The 14,954-nt window shown below is 37.7% G+C and overlaps 1 protein-coding gene across 1 annotated transcript; it reads left to right on the top strand.

The window, feature by feature from the left end:
* Positions 1-4,124: 4,124 nt before the first annotated feature.
* LOC143574435 (alpha-dioxygenase PIOX-like) lies at positions 4,125-14,948 on the top strand (the record flags this gene model as incomplete). Its single annotated transcript, XM_077059054.1, has 7 exons — positions 4,125-4,211; positions 12,593-12,856; positions 13,700-13,849; positions 13,969-14,102; positions 14,188-14,401; positions 14,488-14,633; positions 14,744-14,948. Coding segments are annotated over exons 1-7 (1,200 nt in total), but the record flags the coding sequence as incomplete, so codon positions are not given.
* Positions 14,949-14,954: the final 6 nt, after the last annotated feature.

Here is a 14,954-nt window from a genome sequence, read left to right as displayed (position 1 = left end):
GGCGTGACCGGTTAGACCACACCGAGTCAATGATGTGAAATTTATTGAGGAACCAAAAGATTCTTCATAATAATTATACATGTAATATTGCTCTCAAGGGAAATCATATATTTACCAACTGAAAGAGGGTGTGAATCCCTAATTATTATGGAATTGAGAAAAGGATACACATATCCTAACATGATACCATTTAGTGTTTTGAAAATCGATGCATCGTCTAAATGGTTATCAAGAACGCAACTTCATGTTTGCATGATCTATGGCTTAGCTAATAAGATAGCAAGCATAATATTCCATATTGGTATATTTACATTCGGTTATAATAATGAAGTTGATTCCCAAGTTAATAATGATCATTGGAAAAATATTGAACTTCATAAAAGATTATGTTCTTACATAAAATTGTTTATTTAAAAACAATTACTCAACGTCTATAATTGATTGCAAAGACAATTATCATAAGAGCAAATGTTCATATTTGTATTTGAGTATATATGATTTTACATGTGTTGAAAACTAACCCACATCAAGCCAACAAGTTATGATACTTCCTTCCCATTGTAATTGGTTTTTGGTCAGTAACCAAGTATTTCTCTGTAAGGCCCCGTTACCGGTAACCCTACTGTCGTGTCGGATTTACTCATAAACACAGTTCTTCAAATCAGAGTTTATTAAAACTTTTCGCGGAATATAAAACGTCAATCATTTGTTACAAAACATTAAATCTTTTCCTTGATACCATAACACCAAAACTTTATATTTAAAACATCTTTACTTCTTTCTTCAGATGCCAGCCGTTCAATCCATGCCATGTGCCATCCTCATGCTAACTCTATAATCAGCTCACCTGTGTGCATACTAAAAGTCAGCTACGCTGAGTGAGTTCTAGTTAATCACATAATCATACAATACATTCTTGCATTTCATACTTTCTTACCTTCATACTTTTATACATTCATATATTCATACTTTTATTCATTCATACTTCTATACATTCATGTATTCATGTTTTTATTCTTTCATACTTCTATACATTCATGTATTCATACTTTTATTCTTTCATACTTCTATACATTCATATATTCATACGTTTTAAAGAGCCTTTCGCCCTATAACCTCACAGATATTATAAGGGTCTGGTCCCTAACATCACAGATATTATAAGGGTCTGGTCCCTAACATCACAGATATTATAAGGGTCTGGTCCCTAACATCACAGATATTATAAGGGTCTGGTCCCTAACATCACAGATATTATAAGGGTCTGGTCCCTAACGTCACAGATATTATAAGGGTCTGGTCCCTAACGTCACAGATATTATAAGGGTCTGGTCCCTAACATCACAGATATTATAAGGGTCTGGTCCCTAACATCACAGATATTATAAGGGTCTGGTCCCTAACATCACAGATATTATAAGGGTCTGGTCCCTTGTTTTCGAATATTAGAAGGGTTCGATTCCCTCTTCGTCACCATACAACCATACATCATACCTCGAGTATTAGTAGGGCTCGGTACCCTTTTCGTAACCCTACATTATCATTTCTTTCTTCTATTATCTCTATCATGTTCATACACATAAACATACATATCATACTTACCTTACACATAGTGTTACAACCTGACAGTACGTGCAATATCCGAAGATCGTTCACGTACCATCAAGCAATCATTCCTATATATCATATCATTCACATAAGGCATACACTTATCTCTTAGGATAAGCGTATTAACAAACATATCGAGTATGCACACAGCCCCGAAAACATAACACATAAATGGGGCTAGAAACTCACCTGGATCCTGTTACGCTCGCCGTTGATCGTAATTCCATTCTTTAACTGGGCTCGGCTAACTGTATAATATTTACATATATCAATTAACTACTACTACTCGTTTTGTATTTCTATCTATATATGACCCACAACGAACGGGGGTCCGGGGGCAGCGCCCCTGGCAGCGGGGTTCTAGGGGCGGCAGCCCCTAGCGGGGTCCAAGGGGCAGAGCCCCTGGCTGGGGTTAAGCTGCCAGGTCAGCTTGGAAAAATTTTATTTTCGATAACTGCCTTAACACATTTTCCATTAGGTTTTTAATTTATTTTATAAACGAACTTCACTTCAGGCGAAGTTAAACCTTAGGCGAACTTGGCTTCAGGCGAAGTTAAACCTTAGGCGAACTTGGCTTCAGGCGAAGTTATACCTTAGGCGAACTTGGCTTTTAGGCGAAGTTTAAACCTTAGGCGAACTTGGCTTTTAGGCGAAGTTAAACCTCAGGCGAACTTGGCTTTTAGGCGAAGTTACCATTTAGGCGAACTTAGCTTTTCAGCGAAGTTGCCATCAGGCGAACTTGGCTTCAGGCGAACTTATCATCAGGCGAACTTGGCTTGCAGGCGAAGTTCATCAGGCGAACTTAGCTTGCAGGCGAAGTTCATCGCTTGAAGGCGAAGTTGCCCGGATGAAGGCGAAGTTGTCGCGCTGCAGATCTGTTTGCCCATAACTCCTTCGTTTCTTAGCCAAATAACTCGATTTTGGTACCCACGGAATCGTATGATCGGCGCCTACAAATCCCAACCATCAAATCGGCCTAAAATCGACGTTTTAGGGGTCCGATTTGGGCAGTTGGGTTTCGGGTCCGGTTAACCCATCCAATCCTAACCATTTTCAGTAATATTAGCTTTGTTGGATTAGTTCTTACCTTATCAACTCAGATCTATTCAACAGAATCTCGGGTCTCGGCTTCGAATCTCGGTCGGTTATGTGTGTTTTTGAGGAGTGTAAAAGAGAAAGATGGAAATAAATGATATTTTGGGCTTGGGATGGGTATTTATCTCTCTCAAGCCCACGGACCCAAGGCCCATTCTCATTTAACCCATCTTACGCAATCTAAGTCCAAGACCCACATACATTTCCCAACACTAGCCCGACCCATACCAACTCCTATTCTATTATTTATTTCCTGATAACCCGAGTAATCTTTCCCTCTATTGTTAAGTAATATAATTAATATTATCTCGAAATTTCGGGATGTTACATTCTCATAATAATGTCTGTTATATACTAAAATTAATCCACCACAAGACACAAAGATGAGGCCACAAAGGAAGTTGGGATTCACGTCGATATCTATGATTATATTAGAGTCGTTAATGTGATATTTGTTTATAGCTCATTAGTTTTCACTTCAGTGAATTAGCATTCCCAACATCAGGGGGAGAAATAAAGCAGTTGGAAAACGAATTGAGTTGGAATGAATTATCATTGATCCTCAAACTAAATTATATGAACTAAAAGTTCAAAAGATAATTCATGTATAAAGATTAGCGAATCACTTACCGGACGATTCACTGACCAAAAGAGAGTGTCTAACTAAGACACCTATAAGAACTGCTAATGCTCCAATTTAATTGTCCCGGAAGGGCAAACGCATATTGATAATAAGTCTAGCGCACGCGCGTAGCGTGGTAGACTGATCGGTTCCAAAGGTAAAATTTCCTCGAAAATTGAAGCAAGTAATAAAGATGGTCAAGTCGAGGTATAGTAAAAAGGTCTCTTGAAAAAGATTAGACATGATGGTTCTTGAAGAACCTTAGGTACCTGGAAATAAAGAGATCTCAGTAAATTATATTTTATCATGTCTACAAGATATATGGAATCAAAATAAAGTCGACGTCGTTATAGTTTTATATATAATATAGCGCTTGAAAATTACGAGGATCAAGATTTAAGATCTGCCTATGAAAAATGATTGGCCAAAGTGGAAAGACGCAAACAGGGCGAAGTTGAATTCTCTAAAAAACAGAAAGTTTGTTGGACCAGCAGTTCGTACAACTAAAGTTGTAAAATGTGTTAGATACAAGCGGGTCTTGTATATGAGTTATTCATCAAGTGATATAAGGCAAAAACTAATGCACAAGGATTTTGCAAAGACCCATGATTAAATATGAGGAGACACATTCTCCAATGGTGGAAGCAATGATTTTCCGATAACTTAACAGTCTGGTAATATAAAGAGAGAATTGACATGCGTCCAATAAATATTGTTATTCAGTTGATACTGATTTTACAAGAAAATCTATGAAGGATTTGAATTATCAAATCATGTAAAGTAAGTTCTCGAGAACATAATGATTGTTGTGTATAGAGTCGTATTTGAATACTTTACGATTATTGAATATGTTGAACATAATGGAACTCTTGAAGAGTTTCCTAAGGTAATTGAATACTTGAAAGATTAATAGATAAATCTTAATGATGTAATTATGTGCATCAATAAGCATACACATAGAATAAAATGTACATGATGAGTACAATATCTCAATAAACAAAGAAATTGTACAATATGGATTTTTGATATGTGATACAAAATGATATGTTAATGAGCAAGTTTATGCAACAAAAATCCTGAAAAACTGAATGGGTATACATAATTTGTCAAGTTGAAAAGAAGTCCATGATGGATTAGCAAATATGCATGGATTTATGCTTATTACGTATGGACTAAACTATTTGAAATGAGCTTGGCACAAATCAAGAGATATTTTGATAAAGAGGGAGATAAGTTGGATATAAGTAGCCATACTTTTATCAAAATTTCACTCTTAAAGGGTCACATTTTACAATGATGATGCACATATCATCTAGAGAAAGTTATGAGCTTTTAAAGAGAAAATTCTTTTTGAAAGACCTTGGCACGGTGTGATTATTGTTCGACTTATAGTTCAAGTATATGTATAATTATATGTTTATAAATCCATCAAAGTGCATCTAGAAAATGTTGAGACATTTTACCATGGACAAAGTGAATCCTTTTAGCATGTTAAAGGATGTCTAACAATGACTCTATATCATTGTCTATCTAAATATGAATTTTATTGGTTCGGAAATACCATAATTAAATGCATTTGTGCATTATGTTGTACAGTTAGCTATATATGATTATTATTTTCTTTATTTATATTTATTGGCATGTGTTTTACTAGGAGACATCACAACGGGTTAAAACATATATTTCAGGTATGAAAATATGTGTTTATATTTTACTAACCCATCAAAACAAGTTTGGTTAGTCTTGTTGATGCAGAGAAACACAACAGGATCATAACCAGATGAAGCAATAGAAGTTTTCACCTGAAGATCATACAACATCATTCAACTTAAGGATTCAAATGTCAACGAACGAAGATACAAATGATTGACTACAAAGTTTTGGGCAACTTTCACAGAAGATCGATATCTACCATTTTAATGGGCATATAAATCAGGGGGAGACATACGCGTTGCACTCTTTTTCCCTTAGCTATGGTTTTGTCCCAATGGGTTTCCTAGCAAGGTTTTTAATGAGGCAGCATTCCAAGCGTATTAAGTTGATAACCAAGGGGAGTGTTATAAATATATATTATGGTGGTTATCAATACCTAATATAGACTAGGCTTATTGTCCAAGTTATCTTCTCTTTATTTACATCATGTAAGATACACCTATCAATGAAATCTCTCCTTTTATCTCTACAACTCCTTCTCCTATATGTTAACTATTAGACTTGTTTCACAACAATTAATTAATAATTATGCGAAAATTAACAAATATGAACACTGTCCTGAGCATTTTCACATGTATAATTGTTGTTTATTAATTATAGAGCAGTTAAACAAACCTAGCACGTACTTACACAATTATTCAAGAAAAATAGCAACTTTTATATTATTATTTTAAAACAGACATGTTTATCTGAATATAATATTTTACAAACACGACAATTGCAGCTATATTAAATCTTTTATATTATTATATTAAATAGATTATGTTTATCTGATTCTAAATATTACAAACACGACATTTGCAGCCATAATAAATCTTTTATATTATTATTTTAAATAAATATGTTTATCTAAATCTAAAATTTTACAAACATGACATTCGCAACCATATTAAATCTTAAGACAAACAAGTATTTATATCCACATGTTGTGACGGAGCGCCTGGTTATATGTATTACATGTTCAAAAGCTACCGCATGTTACGGTAGGTATGCGATGATACTCAGTCAGTATCAATTCAATTTGTTATTGTAAAGCTCTTGTACTGTCAAAAGTTTCATTGTCAAAATTGAGGAAAATTTAAATGCCAAAAAGTATGTGTAAAACTTTTGTGACAAAATTCTAATGAATCAAAGTCTATAACTAAAGTTGATGAGGGAAAAATTAATTGTTTGAAAGTGTTGTGGCAATTACCTAAGAAACTAAACTTCACCATTTGTCTTTTTAAATGTGTGTGTGAGAGAGAGAGAGAGATTTATAACAGCCGGCTCTGTTGGCGGAAAAAGTAATTGTTTGGAAGTGTTGCAGCAAAATACAATGATTTAATTGTCATAAGCCATAGTGTCGTTATCTCATATCTTGTATCACTTTATAAACTTGATCGCTTGAAACACTTTTAAAAACACGTCAGTTATATGCTGATGAAACATTACTTAAAAGCACTTTAAAATTTCATTAAAAAACATATCTAGTTTTCTAAAACTCAGTAGGTTGCTCTGTCGCAGCCTTATTGTACCCACTAATAATACACACAAGTAACTACCCCGTGGACCTTGTCACCTAGCCCTGAAGTTGATAAGCATATATTGAGACTTACTTATGACATGCCTGTCATGTAATCATATATGCATGGATCTAGACATATGTAATTAATCTGGGTGTTTTATTTTCTATCTTGTGTTATAACATTTATGGATTTGATTGTCCCATGTAAATATTTTCTGACTCTTTTAAAACAAAAATTACTATGTTGTGTAATCGTATATTTGTTTGATAAAAAGTTGTACATGTTCAACATATTCACCTTTATGTTTCCGTTGATAAGCTTGGTCTAGTAAGCTTCGCTTTCGCCTATAATCATAATAGATTCGCATAAACGTTTAGATCTTCGTAGGATCTAGCCGTGGACCTTATTAGGTTTGGTTTTATGGTTTCAAACATTTGTTAAAACGTTTACTTGTTTTGTGGTTTTAAAAACTATTTCGTTTAATTCTGCTTTATATAGACGTTTCATCAGTATGAAAAAAACATTTGTTTATCAAATCTTTTGTATAAAAACCAACTTATAATACCAAGGTTTGACTATACCCTAAAATAGAGCCTAACTAGTTTAAATAAATGTTATAAAACACTGCATTGACAACTAGGGTGTTTTCGATTGAAGCGTGACACTGGTTGACGATTAGTCGCTGATGATGTGTTAGCTCTGGGTTCGATCTCTTCATGGCTACGTGATTGACCGTCAACTTGTGGGCTAGCGGTTCGCTGCCCATGCTCATCCTGTAGGCAAAAAGGATAAAAGTATGCTATCAGCAACTTTTACAAAATTACAAATTGGACCCTAAACTTTAACTTTGGCTTTATGACCAAATGACCCTTATACTTATAAAGTTTATATATCTGACACAAAAGTTTCAAGATGTCACATTTATAGATTCGGCACACATTCTTTGGTGTTGGCGATTCCAATTAAGTTCTCACATCCTAAATCGATATCCACTATTCAATGAAGTTGTATACAAAATTGCACACATATGTCCTTTTGTAGTAATGGGAGACAATATAAGCATGGTTATTAGCTTGCATATACACCCAACTTTTGTGAAATCAGTTGCTTATCCACATGAGAAAAACCGGATATGGTTTAAGACAGCCCAAAAAGTTGAGAAGAAAGGATGAGGAAATAGCTTTTGGTGTCCAATAAGCTAAGTGCATATAACTACATTATTTTTCGCAATATGATCTTGAAAGTTGAAGGTGCAACGATCAGCCATGAACATGAACTCGATTCTCCAACCAATGAATAAGTTAACTACGCAATTCTTGCGGAAAGGTGTTCAACGATAACCCCCGAAGCACTTCGATCGGAACTTGCGAAGCATATTGCACATCCGCATATCCAAACTTTGATGGCTGGTTTTATTATATTTGGGATTGCTTTTATTTAGTCTTGTTTTTCTTTTTTTCAGTAATGACTGTTATTTTATTTTTCTATTTTATTATATGCTAACTAATAATAACTGTTATAAACGCTATATTTAGATGAGAAAGATAATAATTATTACTACTATTATTTAATGTTAGCAATATTCTTTTGAATTATTTAATTAAAAAATGATTTTGTATGGATGGATGAAATTTTGAATGTACTTTGAGGTATCAAAAATCGCTAGCTAGTCGGTAGTCGGGCGATGGGTTGAGGACTAACGATTAATCGGGATTAGTCGAGATTAATCAGGATTAATTAGATCGGACTTTAATGTATATTTTTCAATTTTATACATACACACACATTTTATATGTAATTTTCAATTTTATACAAACACAAACATTGATCGAAAATTGGTTAGAATCTCGCTGGAGACGGCTAGTTTTTGCTAAAATCTCACCGAAAATAGTTGATTTGGGTCGGAATCTCGCCGGAAACCACTGATTTTTGTAGAATATCGTCGAAAACCATCGATTTTGACCGGATTTGACCGTTGATTGATTAATTGGCCGACCAATAGTAATCAGTGAAGTGGAGACTTTAATCGATGCCTAGTCGGGATTTTTACAACACTGGGTGTGATGATATGAGAGGTAAAAAATGGTTTGATGTTAATTTGAAAGAAAGATAGTCAAAGGATGATAATAATGTACACCCACCACCTATGATAATATTATTGTAATATAACCATATTAAATACATTAAATATTATAAATCCCATGTGTTATTTCACCACTTGAAATAATTTTGTGCAGTTTGTATAGAGTAGTGGTTTCGTAGCATGAGCTGGTTGTACAATCTCGACTTAGAACATTTCCAAGTTGTGGTTCTTCACAAATTTTGTCTTTAACTAACCTTTGTCAACCGTTGAATATTCAGTCAAAAAACAAACGTGTCTAAAGTGCCCATATCTATTATAACTATATAAATAGGCCATCTTGGTGTTGTAAGCTCACAAAAACATTTCACTTACACAAAATGAAATCATTCATTACACATCTACTTTTTTCACCCATCAAGCACTTCATCCATGCCGACTTTCATGAAATCTTTAACCGGATGACACTTATCGACAGGTTTCTCTTCTTGGTACGTTAATACTTATAATCTATATATGCATGCATGTTCATTAACCAATACTTATACTAGTTTCAATTAGTACACGAAAACAATGGGATATGTTATCTTGGTGCAGATCATTCATGGTTGTCGAAGCACGAAATGGAATCTGACCTGACCCATGACGGAGCTTCCACGGATTTCGAGATGAATGAACCGCATCCTGGTCTGCTGATCCTCTCCTCCGGCTGCTCGCGATCTGCAGTGGCGTTTTGGGGGTGTGGAGGTGACCGCTAAGATGATCTTGAAGATCTCTTGTTCACAGACACAAAAACTGGTGGTGGCACCTACTGAGCATCCTCATGATAAGGAGGTGAAGACCTCCTTATATAGAGTCTCATGGCCACCATCATGATACCCTAATGGGCCTAGCCCAATTAGGGCTACCTCCACAAACCTCCTCAGCCCAATAACAAATGTATTAGCCCATATAATAAAACAAACCAAATATAATAAATTTAGGATTGTAAACCGGGTTTAATACCATACCCCTACAAGCCCCCCCAAGTCCAGCGTTGCTCCTGGGCGCGCAAGCGCTTAGGTGGAGCGTTGGACTTTATAAGGTGTTAGGGCGGTTTTTTCCCTTTTATTCGGCCTTATCTTTATTGTCTTGAGTCTGGGAGATTTTCTCCATGATGGTGACGCGTTGTGATCCTTAAGATAATGGTGGTGTCGAGTTATAAGGATAATAAAGCTTGCGCGCGAGAGGCGTCTTACGAGCTGAGAAATAAAGCCTGCGCGCGAGAGGCGTCTTACAAGCTAGGTAATAAAGCATGCGCGCGAGAGGCGTCTTACAAGCTGAGCAATGAAGCCTGCGCGCGAGTGGCGTCTTACGAGATGAGAATAATAAAGCCTGCGCGCGAGAGGCGTCTTACGAGCTGAAAATAATAAAGCCTGCACGCGAGAGGCGTCTTACGAGCTGAAAATAATAAAGCCTGCGCGCGAGAGGCGTTTTACGAGCTGAAAATAATAAAGCCTGCGCGCGAGAGGCGTCTTACGAGCTGAAAATAATAAAGCCTGCGCGCGAGAGGCGTCTTACGAGCTAAGAGTAATAACTGAGCTGGCGCGTGAGGTGACTTACGAGCTGTAATAATAACTGAGCTGGCGCGTGAGGCGACTTACAAGCTGTAATAATAACAGTAGCCTGCGCGCGAAGCGTCTTACGGCTGTAATAATAATGTAAACCTGCGCGCGGGGCGTCTTACGGGCTGTAATAATAATGGAAACCTGTGCGCGGGGCGTCTTACGGGCTGTTAATAATAATAGTAGCCTGCGCGCGAAGCGTCTTACGGGCTGTAATAATAATGTAAACCTGCGCGCGGGGCGTCTTACGGGCTGTAATAATAATGGAAACCTGCGCGCGGGGCGTCTTACGGGCAATGAAAGTAATGATAATAAAAGCTGGCGCGTGGCCGACGGGTTTATGAGGATTCCCAACCTTCAAGTATGGCGGGGAGCCGTATGGGAAATTGAGGATTCCCAACCTTTAAGTATGGCGCGGAGCCGTATGGGAAATTGTGAGGATTCCCAGCCTATGGCGCGGAGCCGTATGGGATATTATGAGGGTCCCCAACCCTTAAGTTTGGCGCGGAGCCATACGGGATATTATGAGGATTCCCAACCTTTTAGTTTGAGCTAAAGCTCATATTATTGGGCTAAGGCCCTGACGTTTTAGAGTTAAGACTCGTCAACGCGTTTGAGCTTGGAGCTCACGCATGTATGTTTTACTTCGCTTTCTTTTTAATTTGATGTCAATATAATGTTGTCATATTGCTCAAATTAGTAAAAGGAAGTGCGAAACATGTATGCGAAAACTTGTATGCGGTGGCGCGAATGCAAAACTGCTGTGGCGAAGTGATCGCCGGGAGCGCGCATGCGGAACCCGAAGTTGATACGCGGTGGGACGCGTAATCTAAAGATTTTGAATGCGTGAGCATCTGTGATGTGTGAGCATGCGTTACGCGTGAGCATGTGATATGCGTGAGCGTACTTGATGCTTGAGCATGCTTGATGTTTGAGCATGCTTGCTGCTTGAGCATGCTTATTGCTTGAGCATGCTTGCTGCTTGAGCATGCTTGATGCTTGGGCATGCTTATTGCTTGAGCATGCTTGATGCTTGAGCATGCTTGCTGCTTGAGCATGCCTATTGCTTGGGCATGTTTATTGCTTGAGCATGCTTGATGCTTGAGCATGCTTGCTGCTTGAGCATGCTTATTGCTTGAGCATGCTTGATGCTTGAGCATGCTTATTGCTTGGGCATGCTTATTGCTTGAGCATGCTTGCTGCTTGAGCATGCATATTGCTTGAGCATGCTTGAGCATGCTTGCTGCTTGAGCATGCTTATTGCTTGAGCATGCTTGATGCTTGAGCATGCTTGCTGCTTGAAAATGCTTGCTGCTTGAGCATGCTTGATGCTTGAGCATGCTTGCTGCTTGAGCATGCTTGCTGCTTGAGCATGCTTATTGCTTGAGCATGCTCTGCCTTCATGTCTGGGCGCGCGCGCGCGACCCGCTGAGGCGCAGAGTAATTGCCTGGGGGCGCGCGCGACCCGCTGAGGCGCAGAGTAATTGCCTGGGCGCGCGCGCGCGCTGTGGCGCAGAGTAATCGCCTGGGCGCGCGCGCGCGCTGTGGCGCAGAGTAATCGCCTCTGGGCGCGCGCACGCGCGCTGTGGCGCAGACTAATTGCCTGGGCGCGCGCGCGACCCAAAGGTTTTGAATATCCACATCAGGTAGGTTTTATGTAAAACCAACAGATCTGATAGGGTTTATAAACCTATGAATATGAGGTGTGGCTGCTGCTCGGACGAACCCAGATCTGAGGGTTTTCCCCAAAAGCTCGTTGTTTTCTTCCTGTTTCTTCCAGATCTGAAAACACAGATCTAAGGATTTCCCCCAAAAGCTTGGTGGTTTCCTCCTGCATCTTCCAGATCTGGAAGTATTTTCCAGATCTGAAAACATAGATCTAATGGTTTTCCCCAAAAGCTTGGTGGTTCTTCCTGAGATTTTGATGAACGGATCGGAGGGCCGAGTAGAGAGGCCAGTGTGGTTCATTGCCGTCCCACGGATGGCGCCAATGTCGAAGCACGAAATGGAATCTGACCTGACCCATGACGGAGCTTCCACGGATTTCGAGATGAATGAACCGCATCCTGGTCTGCTGATCCTCTCCTCCGGCTGCTCGCGATCTGCAGTGGCGTTTTGGGGGTGTGGAGGTGACCGCTAAGATGATCTTGAAGATCTCTTGTTCACAGACACAAAAACTGGTGGTGGCACCTACTGAGCATCCTCATGATAAGGAGGTGAAGACCTCCTTATATAGAGTCTCATGGCCACCATCATGATACCCTAATGGGCCTAGCCCAATTAGGGCTACCTCCACAAACCTCCTCAGCCCAATAACAAATGTATTAGCCCATATAATAAAACAAACCAAATATAATAAATTTAGGATTGTAAACCGGGTTTAATACCATACCCCTACAATGGTGTCGATAAGTCTGGGATCGGGTGGCATCGTTTCCCCGTGTTCTTAGGGCTTGCTTACTTGGCTATTCGTCGAATTCTTCATGACAAGTATAATTTGCTCAATGTTGGGAAAACTCGGGTGGAGGTTCAGTTTGATTCCGGTCACAACATTCCTTTAAATGTAGGTGATGAGAATGAAGGAACTTTCTTTGGCCGTAACATGCTCCCTGTTGATCAGGAAGATAAGGTATATATCGATCGGCTTCTAGCATATATCACCATTAAAATTGCATTAAAGCAATCTGCTTTGGTAAAGCTGTCTGTAAGATGTGCAGGATGATATGTAGATTAACTTAAATTCATAGATATATCCTTAAACTTAGTATATATCATATCAAATTAATCATCAACATTATCTAAAAAAATAATTGAAAAATTAAATAACGTATTAATTGATCATCAAATTAATGAATTGTGTCTGTCTTTAAGTTTTAAATTTGCTATAGACCATAAAGATTGTTTAATATGTTTTTTTTATATATTTCTTTTCTTGTGTATAATGTAGTTATTACTTATTGGCAGCACTTGAACAATCTTCTGAAATTGCATTAAAGTATAACTAAAAACAGCTGGTAGCTTGGTAGATACAAGACCAGTATCATTGATAGCTAAAAAATATTAAAACTTTTTTTATGCAATTACTTTCCATTTATATGATTTGTCTATTAAAAATTACATTGACTTGACTTCCTTTTGCTAGATGTGATTAGTTTTGTCCAATTTAATTATTTTTGTGAAATGATATGATATACTTTAAATCTGTAATAATCATGGTTAATGGATCAATGTGAAAAGATAGAAAATAAAAAAGATAAGAGAAAAAGGTGTAAACACGTATAGTTATTAATTTCTTGTTACAAAGATAATTGATTATGTTGAATATAAATCATTAGTTATTTATCTTTTACTTATAACTAAAATAAACTCCTTTATTTTTCACTTAATGTCAATTAATTCTTATGATCATATTAAATCATAGTAATTAATGAGTAGCATGAGACATGTACTAAAGTAAGTTTAATTTATGCAGCTGTTGAAGCCAGATCCAATGGAAATAGCAACAAAGCTCTTAGCACGTAAAAAACTTATAGACACTGGAAAACAATTCAATGTGATTGCTGCTTCATGGATTCAGTTCATGATTCATGATTGGATTGATCATCTCGAAGAAACAAGACAGGTTCGATTAATGCTCCATTTACGTATAATAATTAATCTTGATCAATCTATACGGATATAAGAATATATTAAGAATGAATTGAGAATTAACACATAACTAAAATTGGATTAAAATCGCAGGTTGAGCTTAAGGCACCCGCAAATGTAGCCAGTGAATGCCCTCTAAAGTCCTTCAAGTTTTACGCAACAAAAGAAGTTGATACCGGTCTTACTGGCATTCCGAAAGGCCATCGGAACATCAGGACTCCTTGGTGGTATGAATATAGTTTTTTTGCATTTAAAACTTTCATTTATTAATATGTATAAAATAAGTTATTAAGAGCGGGATTAAACGTGCAGGGATGGGAGTGCAGTGTATGGAAGCACTTCAAGCGCTGCGCGTCATGTTAGAACGTTCATTGACGGAAAGCTCAGGATTGCAGAAGACAGCCTCCTCCAACATGACGATAACGGACTGCCCATAGCAGGCGACATTCGTAACAGTTGGATTGGGGTCTCAACTTTGCAAGCTCTCTTCATTCGCGAGCACAATGCTGTTTGTGATGCCTTAAAGGTATGCAGTTATCCTTTTCAATTTAACTGCCAGCTAGTAGCATGAATTTCGCACTTACAATTAATATACTAATGATACGTAATCAGGAAGAATATCCTGATTTGGATGATGAAGATCTATATCGTCACGCAAGACTAGTAACTTCTGCGGTGATCGCAAAGATCCACACCATTGATTGGACCATTGAGCTTCTCAAAACTGACATGCTTAAAGCTGGAATGAGAGCTAACTGGTAATTAACTAACCATAATACTTATTTTTTTTAACCAGCTAATAAATCTGGTTTTATGTGTTAGTACTTAGTACCATTAGTAATACTTTGTTGCAATTTGATACATTTAGGTATGGGTTATTGGGGAAAAGATTCAAGGATACATTTGGGCATGTTGGGGGACCTATATTGGGAGGTCTTGTAGGGTTAAACAAACCCAACAATCATGGCGTGCCTTACTCGCTAACCGAAGAGTTTACAAGTGTTTACAGAATGCATTCTCTCTTGCCTGATGAACTCGTCATTAGGGATGTCAAATCGGCACCAGGCCTTAACAAGTCC

This window comes from Bidens hawaiensis, unplaced genomic scaffold (genome assembly GCF_021521415.1).
Source record: "Bidens hawaiensis isolate Kalapana, Puna unplaced genomic scaffold, B.hawaiensis_p1.1 tig00026908_1, whole genome shotgun sequence".
NCBI lineage: Eukaryota > Viridiplantae > Streptophyta > Magnoliopsida > Asterales > Asteraceae > Bidens > Bidens hawaiensis.
The sequence above is the reverse complement of the archived record's forward strand: the minus strand, read 5'-3'. Positions and strand labels throughout refer to the sequence as shown.